This window comes from Elephas maximus, chromosome 3, assembly GCF_024166365.1.
Source record: "Elephas maximus indicus isolate mEleMax1 chromosome 3, mEleMax1 primary haplotype, whole genome shotgun sequence".
In the NCBI taxonomy this organism is placed as follows: Eukaryota; Metazoa; Chordata; class Mammalia; order Proboscidea; family Elephantidae; genus Elephas; species Elephas maximus.
In genome coordinates this window covers 1,167,754-1,177,875 of record NC_064821.1, presented here as the reverse complement: position 1 = coordinate 1,177,875, position 10,122 = coordinate 1,167,754, and the positions used below count along the sequence as shown (strand labels likewise).

The 10,122-nt window shown below is 62.6% G+C and overlaps 1 protein-coding gene across 8 annotated transcripts; it reads right to left on the bottom strand.

Annotated features, from left to right (window-relative positions):
- Positions 1 to 7,218: 7,218 nt before the first annotated feature.
- Positions 7,219 to 10,104, bottom strand: RPS15 (ribosomal protein S15). Of its 8 annotated transcripts, XM_049876163.1 has the most exons (4): positions 10,039 to 10,104; positions 9,549 to 9,634; positions 7,453 to 7,687; positions 7,219 to 7,365 (listed from the first exon to the last, which is right to left on the bottom strand). In XM_049876163.1, exons 1-4 carry the CDS (start codon positions 10,039 to 10,041, stop codon positions 7,252 to 7,254), a joined length of 438 nt encoding a protein of 145 aa, XP_049732120.1. In that variant the 5' UTR covers positions 10,042 to 10,104; the 3' UTR covers positions 7,219 to 7,251. The 8 variants fall into 8 exon arrangements, with proteins under 8 accessions (XP_049732120.1, XP_049732125.1, XP_049732122.1 ...); XM_049876168.1 differs by lacking the exons at positions 9,549 to 9,634; positions 10,039 to 10,104 and adding an exon at positions 9,391 to 9,411; XM_049876165.1 differs by lacking the exons at positions 9,549 to 9,634; positions 10,039 to 10,104 and adding an exon at positions 9,352 to 9,374.
- Between the last annotated feature and the right edge of the window lie 18 nt (positions 10,105 to 10,122).

Here is a 10,122-nt window from a genome sequence, read left to right as displayed (position 1 = left end):
CTTGCCCCCTCCGCATCTCCCTGTGTCTCTTAACCTCAGCCTCCATACGTATCCGTCTCTCCTCACATCCTTAATTCGCCCTCACAGAAGGGAAACTGGAGGAGGGAGGGGTCTGGGCCTCAAAAGTCCACCTCCCCAGCAGTCTCTGACCCTCGATGGGTCCCTGAAAGCCAATTGAGGGTTTAACGCCCAGAGCCTGTCCCTGCCTCTAGGGTGCAGTCCCTCCTGCCACTGATGTGCAAGGCGGGCAGGACAGGAGGAGGGGCGTGGTCAGGGCTGAGCTGGAGACCTGGCTCCGCGGTTCCCGGCTGGCGCCCGGCAACCGTTCCCCACCCTACCCTCGACTTCCTTCCTGTAAAATGGGAGGACGCAGCAGATAGACCCCTTGCTAGAGCTGCACGAGGAGTATCAGAGGAGGTGAGAGGCCGCTGCAGCCAAGGACATGGAGGACCACCCAGCTGTCCCCAGCCTGTGGAGCTTGGGGAGGGGTGTAAGTGGGAGGGCAGCTCTTTCTGGGGTCTGGAAAAGCTGCACTGAGAAGTGGACACTGGTGCTGGGCCTTTTCAGGATGAATAAGACTTGGCCAAGTGATCAAGGTGGAGAACAGTGCGTGCACGCTCAGGATACTGGGTGGGTGCTGGGGCTGGTCCAGAGGAAGCCACAGAGAATTTAGAGCAGGGATGGTCCCCTTGGGGGACTCATGGGGATGAGCTGACCACGGGAGACAAAGGAGGAGCTGGGCAAAGCTGGGATTGGGAGATCAGATCCCGGGGCCCTGGCTTCAGCCCTACCTCCACCCCGTGTGTGCCCTTGGGCATGCTTCTCTCTGCCTTAGTCTCCCGTTTTGCTCACGTGGGGGTAGATAGTTCTTGGGCCTCACCCAGTGGAACTAAGTCCCGGTCTCAGATGTCACGGCTCCCCAGACCCCGCTCAGCCAGAACCTTTGAGCTGGCAGGGACTTTGGGGTCCAGTGGCCAGTCTTGTCCTTGTACAGATGGGGAAACTGAGGCTCAGGCCAGGGAGCACGTTGCTGTAGTTCACACGTGAGTCCCACCCAGGTCCCCAAGTAGCTCTGGGCTTCCCTCCCCCCTCCAGATGTGGCCAGGACCAGGATGGTGGGGGATCCTCAGGCTGAGGGCACATGGGGGGACAGACCCCAAGGGAGGCTCCCCTTGACCCCAAGCTTCTGGAACACTCCCAAATCCTTAACCCTGTAAATCCTGGGGCCACTGCTAGACTCAGGCAGCGCTGGACTTTCTAGATTTAGTCACGTTGTGCTCGGTTCGTCCCATCCCCAGCCGGTGGGGCTGCTGCTCTAGCTCACGCCCTGGGCGCAGTAGGGGTCACTCATGGCGGGTCTTGGCGACATCTAAGCCTGACCTCGGGGCTGACCCTGCCCCCTCAATGCCTCACCCTCCCCACCGTGCCTCCCCTGCGCCAGGAGCTGGGGGCTGGGCCAGGGCGAGTCTTGACTTCTCGGAGCTGGGGTGGGGACAGAGAGAAGCAGGAAGGCGCCAGGTCACCGTACGTCAACAGACATGGGCTACTGGGTGACAGGGCAGAGGTCCGGCAGGAGAGAGGGGCTGCCATTGGGGTGGCGCCCGGGCCTCAGTTTCCCTGTCTGGGAGGGGGCGGCGCGCGGCCCAGCGCGGCCCTGTCAGCACCGCGGACAGCTCCCTCCGGCCTCAGGCCAGGTTCTCCGCCCTGCGCTCCGCGGGGCGCTCGGCCTTGTGTGGGCATGACCTTGGGCTCCGGCCTCAGTTTCCCCCACTTCGAGGGCAGTCATAGCCCAGGATTCAGAATGATCCTGGAGCTCGCAAAGTGATCAGATCCGGTAAGAAGAGATACTGTTAACGTAAGAGTCGGCGAACGTCAAAAGAGGCCCTAGCTCAGGGCAGGAGGGGAAACCGAGGCCCGCAGAGGCGCAGGGCGTGGCCCAGTCCCCGCAGGCGCAGCAGGAGCCTCGGTCAGGTGCGCCCCCGGCCCTTCTCCGCTTCCGCGAGGCGGGGAGGGTCCTGGGGTCTCCGCCCAGGCCGTGGGCGCCCCGCGAACCCGCGCCTGCGCAGACCAGGAGGTGGAGTCGCTGCAGCGCGGGGGAGGGACTCCCGACCCCGGCCCACACCATCCAGCTGCGGTTTCCCTGGCAACCGCCTCCACGGCGACGGAGCAAGACCCCGGCCCATCAAACCTCGGCGCGCGCCCAAGCGCCCCCCGCCTGGACCATCGTCCCCGCACTGTGGGCCTCGCCCAAGCCTGAGTCCGCCTCCAGGCCCGGCCGCACCCAGAGCCGACCCCTCCCCGCGGCCAGGCCCCGCGCTCTACCTGGTCCCCGAAGAAGGCCGAGTGCAGCAGGCCCAGGAGCCCCAGGAGCCCCATGGAGCCGCCGCCGCCCGGACAGCCGCGCCCCGCCCCTCGGCCGCCAGGGGGCCCGTCCGGCGACGCCCCTGCGCCTGCGCGGTGGGAGGGGCGCGGAGACAGGGGCGGGGAGGGGGCCGCCCCATAGAGCCCTACCCCAGCCCCGGGGCCTGTCTCGCCGAGGCTCACATAGTCAGCCCGGGGCTGGGGGTCCTCCGTGAACGGGGCTAGTGACGGGGTCCCGCGGGGTCTGGGGGACCCCGCAGAGGTGGGGAGGGGGGTCCCGGAGAAGTGTGGATGCTGGAGTGGCAGGTTGAGATCCCGAGAGGGGGAGCTGGGGGGAGGACCCACGTGGGCAGAGAAAGTGGGAGAAGGGGTCCTATGGGATTGGGGAAACATACAGAGGTGGGAGAAGGGAGTCCCGCAAGAGAAGAGGCAGGGGCCCACGGGGGGTGGCGGACAGAGGGAACAGATCACTGGAAGGGAAGTGGGAACCCTGGGGAGTGGGGTCCCACGGAGAATGGGGACCCCAGAGGGACAGAGGGGCGGTGGCGCGCGGCTACAGCCAGCTGCCAGCGTGGACAGCGCCCTGAAAGCTTATCACTTCTTCCAAGTCTGCCCAGGCCGGGATGGGCGCTCAAGTGCGTTAGCCATTCGGTAAACATTTAAGCACCTACTGCGCAAAGGGTCCTGTGCAAGGAACCAGAAGGAGAATCCCTGACCCCGGAAAAGGGCCATGGTGGGGGGGGTGGGGTTGGGGAAAGAAACATGATGAACCAGATGGAGAAAGACGTTGGCTCATGAAGAGCAGAAAGGAAAACAAAACAGAGAAGAAAGGAGATCGCTGGGAAGGGGACTCAAGTAAAGACCCGTGTTGTCTGGGGCAGAGGGGTCGAAGCAGCGAGAACAGCAGGTGCAAAGGGCAGGAGTGGGCCTGGTGGGTTGGGGGAACAGCGAAGAGGCTTGTGTGGCTGGAGCGAGCGAGCTAAGGAGGGGGGCGGGGAGGACAGGGAGGGGCGGGCAGGTTGTGCAGCGCCCTGTGGGCGGGGAGGTGGGAGCCCGGGAGGGCGGCGGGCAAAGCCGGGACCTGCGACGCGGTGCTCACGGCTCCCTCTGGCGGCCGCGGGGAGGACAGCCCGTGGGCGGCGGGCCGAGCCAGGACCGGCGACGCGGTGCTCACGGGCTCCCTCTGGCGGCCGCGGGGAGGACAGCCCGTGGGCGGTGCCGGGGCGCAGAGCGGGGGCGACAGCGCGGGTCCACGGGGTGCTGGGTCGGCGGAAGGGGCGTTATTACACGGGCGTCCTCAGCGCGGGGTGTCACTACGCCCCTCCGCCGGGCTGGAGAGGGCAGGCGCCTGTCAGCAAGCGGGAGGCGGACAGACAGGGCTTCTCAGGCCCGGAGGACTTCGGGTTTTATGCGGCTGCCTCGGGAAGTGGGGGGTCGAGGGGAAGACCTTGACTTATGCATACGTCAAACTGGCGCCCTGGCCAGGGTGGTGGCAGTGGCAGTGGTGAGCGGTGCCGGATCGGGACAGGTTCTGAAGGCAGCTGGGCGCAGAGGCGTGGAGACCCGCGCCCCGGTCCAGACGGAGGCCGGTGTGGGCAAGCCGAGTCTGCTCACGGACTCGGGGTTTGCTGAGCCCATGGGAGCCGGACCAGAGGGACCGATCTGGGGGGGCAGCTTGAAGCGGGCAGAGGGTCCCCATAGTGAGAAGTCCCTGCCCCTCCCCTGGGCGCCCCACAAAGCGCTCCTGGAGGGAGGGCGCCACCTGGCGGCTAGAGCGTGGCCTCAGCATCAGCCGGCCCCCAGCACCTCCCATTCCCAGTGCTTTTTAATCATAGTTTTTCTTACGGTCCCCGGACACCCTCTTAGCTCAGTAATGAAATCACTCCCGAAGTTCACCCTTCCGCCAAAGATGAGACAAGCCCATAAAACAAAAGGAGACTGCGTGGGCACACCAACCCCGGGGCAAGGGTGAGAAGGCAGGAGGGCACAGGAAAGCTGGTAATAGGGAACTCAAGGTGGGGAAGGGAGAGTGTTGACAGGTCGTGGGGCTAGCTACCAACGTCCCAAAACAATGTGTACTGTTTAATGAGAAGCTAGTTCTGTAAATCTAAACTACAATAAATTTTTTAAAATATTTTTTGATCATGTGACTGTTAGAAGACTCCAAACTGCAGAAAAAACTAAAAAACTGTCCACCCCTGACCCGAGGTGGCTGACTGAAGGGACACGTGGTGACCGAGCCAGTGTTCCCCTAGGATTCAGGAGGTGTCCTGCTCTGCTGCCCCCCGCAGGGCCCCAGCCCACCCATGCAGAACTTTCTGTCGTTGACAGGCAATGTCTTCAACTTTGGAGACTGGTCTCTTGCTGCTCAACTCCGCCCTTGTATCTTGGAAGCCTCCTCACAAGGAATGGGTGTGGCTGTGCCAAGAAAGCTTTATTTACAAAAACAAAGTGGGCCACATTTGGCCTGCGGGCCAGAATCTGCCTGCCACGGCACTAGCCCCGCGTCCCGCTTCCACCACGGAGAGCCCTGCATGTTTCCAGTTCCCTCCACCTCCAACTGACTTCTCACTCCTGCAGGTGGGCCTGCTGGCTCAATGGCTCTACCCATTTTTATGGCTTTTAATGGTCAGGTCCCTGGGTGGCTCAGCTGACCGAGAGGTTGATGGTTCAAACCCACCCAGAGGCCCCTTGGAAGACGGATTTGGTGATCAGCTACTGTAAGGTCACAGCCTTGAAAACCATACAGAGCAGTTCAACTCTGCAAACGTGAGGTGCCATGAATGAGTTCATTCCGCAGCAACTCACAGGCCTCCTCTCCCAGTCTGATGTGCAGAAAGACCAGTTTCTAGTATTTCGGTGATTCCACTTCTTCAGTATATGTCAATTTTCAGAAAATAACTTGGTATTTTTGTCTCTCTTAATACAATGAACCATCCACGCACATCTGCCCTTCCCTCCCATCCTTTGCTGCGACATTTCAAAGCCAACCCAGACATTGTGTTGCTCCGAAATGCTCCAGCTATAGGGCAGTTCTACTCCGTCCTATATGGTCCCTATGAGTCGGAATTGACTTGACAGCACTGGGTTTTTTTTTTAGTAGGTCTAGTTGACAAGGACCTTTAAACGGTGGTGTGCTGACCTTCCTGGCAAATACCCAGGCGTCACCTAGCACCCAACCTCCAGACTCACTCCCTGCGAGCCACCAAAAACAGCTTCTCAGTTGGAGCCAGACAGGGACTCATGCCAGTCTCGTTCTAAGTGACACCCCCTCCTCACTGGCTTTCTAGGGCTCTGGAGGCTGGATCACACTTGGGTGGGCTAGTCACCCACACGGATTGTTTTTGGTATTTAACGGGCTGTGCCACAATGTCCTTTTTCTTCACGACGCTCCCGCTGGCCACTATGAGGCTACAGGCACCTGAGCTGCCCTCACTGGTCATGGCTGAACTGACTTATTCCCAGGCATGCAGACGGCTAAGTGCTCGGCTACTAACAGAAAGGTTCGGTTGGCTTCCCGGTATCTGCTCCTGTCAAGATCACAGCATAGGAAACCCCATGGAGCAGGTCTACTGTCACGTGGGGTCACCAGGAGTCTGAAATGACTCCAGAGCACCCAGCAACTTGCTCCCCCTGGAGGGACGGGGCTGAGCAGGTCTCCCGTCCCCTCACTGGCTTCCCAAGTCTTGCCGTCTTCCGCTGGCAGTGGTAAACACTCCGAGCATCTGGGGTGTCCTTAGCCCGTGTGGTGCAGGTGTTCTTGCAGCAGCTTTCATCTCAACTCTGGGACTTTTTGCTGAAGTGCCAAACCCCAGGTTTTAACCCTGAGTGATCCATGGATCTGTGCTTCCCAGCCGGAGGCTACAGCTAACGGTCTGCTTTCCCAGTAGTTTCCAATTTTAAAAATCCCGTCTCTGGTTCCAAACCAAAAGCCACGAACAGTATAAGCCGGTTATGGTGCAACCTGGGGATCAGTCCCAGGAGAGGCGGCCGTATGGGAGCTGGAGGATGGTTTCCTGTTTCATCTCGTTGGTCTTCCCACAGCACCCCTCTTGCCCTAAGTCCTTCCACACCCTCCTGGGCATCTCGCTCATCACTCAGTGGCATGAGGTGGGGACCAGTATCGGAGGAGTCACATCTGACACCTCCCACCTTGTCCCACCTCAGCCGACGGCAACAGCTCAAGCCAAAATCTGGTTAGTCCCCAACTCCTCCCTTGTCAGTAAGTGTGGCGATTGTGCAGGCCCTCAGCCCAACCTGGACCTTCGCCCCCTGCTGACTGAGGGCCACCTGTATTTCAAGTGGGAAGGAAACCTGCCCCACGAGGAATCAGTTCCGGGGCAGTGGGGGCCTGGCCCAACTCTTCTGAGGCACACTTGTGGGGGTAGTATGTGAACCCCAGCCACTGCACATGCACTGGGCGATGGGGGGCAGGGGCAGTCATGTACACAGGAATTTCAGAGGAGAAGCAGACAACATGGAGCACCACGGACATTCTAAGAACGGAACTAGGACAGTTGTGTGAAGCTCTAACTGCAGGACAACCCAGGGGCCCCCAGAGAAGCCAGCAGAGGGGCTCCCATGGAAGCAAGAGGCAGCAAGCCTGAGTTGTCTATAACAGGACAGAGACCAGGGCAGAGGAAGACAGCACAAGCCCAGGGACATCCCCTGACATGTGTCACAGGCCCCCAGCTGGAGCTCCCAGTCCACCCACCCCTTAGCCCCGGCTCGCTGCACAGCAGGGCCGGGATCAGACACTACCCCACGGCTCTACTTCCCCTGGACAACCTTCCTATCTCCCCCTCCCAGAGCCCCTCCAATGGCAAAGACACCAGGAAGGATGGGTCAGACGCGGACCACAGGGGTTGGGAGTCTTTATTGGCTGTAGGACTACTTGAGGGGGATGAAGCGAGAGGAGTGGGTGGCACCAATGCCAGGCCGGCCATGCTTGACAGGCTTATAGGTGATGGAGAACTCGCCCAGGTAGTGGCCGATCATCTCGGGCTGGAAGAGGCAGATGGGATCAGGGGACTGCAAGCAAGGGACCACCAGGCCCTGCCTACCCAGCCCAGCCCCACCTGCACAGTTTACCTTGATCTCCACTTGATTGAAGGTCTTGCCATTGTACACACCCACCATGCTGCCCACCATCTCGGGCAGGATAATCATGTCACGCAGGTGTGTCTTCACCACCTCAGGTTTCTCCATGGGCGGTGCCTCCTTCTTGGCCTTGCGCAGCCGCTTCAGCAGCGAGTGTTGCTTCCTGCGCAGGCCGCGGTTCAGCCGCCGCCGCTGTCGCGCGCTGTAGAGCTGCATCAGCTGCTCGCTGGGGACACACAGCAGAGCAGACCTGAGCCCTGGGCGCCCCCACCTCCCCAGACACACACCCTGGCCCAGTTAACATCCCTGGTCCCCGTAGTGAACCAAATGCATTGCGCACTCTCAGACTGGGGCTCCCTGACATCCTATGCCAAATATTCGGTCTGAGCTGCTCATGTTGAAGAACCACAAAGCTTCCTGAAGCCTAGGAGAGCGCAGATCAGAGAGAACCCAAACCAAACCTACTGCCATCCGGTCGGTTACCCAGCTCAGGCCAAAGGCTTCTAACAGCACTGGAGAGAGATGGACCCTGCTGAGCCTGTTCTGTCCCCTCCAGGAAGCAATGTTCAGATACACCTGTACATGACAAGGACCCTTGGCTGTCAGGAAGCCGGGCTGCATCTGTGGAAGTTAAAATCCTCCAAGCCCCGCACCTGGTGAAACCTGCAGAAGTACAGGTCACACCACTGCCACCCTGCTTAGGGGGAGCATGCCTGCCAAATCTCTCATACCAGGAGTCAGCACACCCGCCATCACGTACCAAGTCCAGGTCTGCTGCTTATGAAAGGGTCGTGAACCACTTTTTTTACACTTCCCATCTTGAAATAGTTGCAAGAATACAGAAAGGTAGAGGAAACCTGCCTTAAATTCAATCTGTAAAGCTTATCAGCGCACAGCCACACCCACTCGTCCCCACAGCTCCTCTTTCTGCATTCCTGTTGCAACGTCAGAGGCCCCCTGACCCCTAAGTCGAGAACACCAACTAATAGATCATTTACAGAAAAAGCCTGCCCACTCCTGTGGCCACCCGTCACCAAGCCCACCGCCACCCCAGGCCCCGGTCCCCTCACCCGCCCGCACCCCCCAGCCCCCCCGTACTAGGACATGTCCACTAGCTGGTCCAGGTCCCCCCCCACCTGACCGCGCCCCCCGGCCCCCCCGTGCTAGGACATGTCCACCAGCTGGTACAGGTCCAGGCCCCCCACCCGCCCGCGCCCCCCGGCCCCCCCGTGCTAGGACATGTCCACCAGCTGGTACAGGTCCCCCCCCACCCGCCCGCGCCCCCCGGCCCCCCCGTACTAGGACATGTCCACCAGCTGGTCCAGGTCCCCCCCCACCCGCCCGCGCCCCCCGGCCCCCCGTGCTAGGACATGTCCACCAGCTGGTCCAGGTCCCCCCCGTACTAGGACATGTCCACCAGCTGGTCCAGGTCCCCCCCGTACTAGGACATGTCCACCAGCTGGTACAGGCCCCCCCCCCACCCGCCCGCGCCCCCCGGCCCCCCCGTGCTAGGACATGTCCACTAGCTGGTCCAGGTCCCCCCCGTACTAGGACATGTCCACTAGCTGGTCCAGGTCCCCCCCCACCCGCCCGCGCCCCCCGGCCCCCCCGTGCTAGGACATGTCCACCAGCTGGTCCAGGTCCCCCCCCCGCCCGCCCGGGCCCCCCGGCCCCCCCGTGCTAGGACATGTCCACTAGCTGGTCCAGGTCCCCCCCGTACTAGGACATGTCCACTAGCTGGTCCAGGTCCCCCCCCACCCGCCCGCGCCCCCCGGCCCCCCCGTGCTAGGACATGTCCACTAGCTGGTTCAGGTCCCCCCCCACCCGCCCGCGCCCCCCGGCCCCCCCGTGCTAGGACATGTCCACCAGCTGGTCCAGGTCCCCCCGTACTAGGACATGTCCACCAGCTGGTCCAGGTCCCCCCCGTACTAGGACATGTCCACTAGCTGGTCCAGGTCCCCCCCCACCCGCCCGCGCCCCCCGGCCCCCCCGTGCTAGGACATGTCCACCAGCTGGTCCAGGTCCCCCCCCGCCCGCCCGGGCCCCCCGGTCGCCCCACCCGCCTGCGCCCCCCGGTCCCCCCGTACTAGGACATGTCCAGCAGCTGGTCCAGGTCCACGCCGCGGTAGGTGAACTTGCGGAAGGTCCGCTTCTTCTTCTGCTCCACTTCCGCCTGCGCGGGGCCGGGACGGGGGTGAGCGGGACCCCGAGACGCACCTCCCGCGCGCGGGCACGGCCGCCCCGAAGGGCGCGCAGCGGGGTCACGGCGCCCGAGTGCCCCGCGGGAAGAGCGAGCTCCCGGGTACGGAGGGCCGCAGGGACACACGCCGCGAGCCCTCAACGGGGCCGCCCGCGCGGCTACGGGGGCTCGGCGGGGACATCCTGGCCCGGACGCGTCCTCCCCGCCTGAGGCCGTCTTCACGCCCACCAGGCCCGCCCCGCGCCCCCATTCTCGCTCGCCGGAGGACTGAGGACGCCGCCGCAGCCGCGGGGTCTAACGCCGGCATCCACTGTGCGGCCCGAGCCCCGATGGAGCCGGATGCTTTGGAAGCAGACGCGCGAGCGCACCCCACTCACCATCTCGCCGCTTCTTCGGAAAGGAGCGCTTATGCTCGCGCCTGCGCAGTTAACGCGAGATGCCCTGCGCGCCCCGCCCCTGGC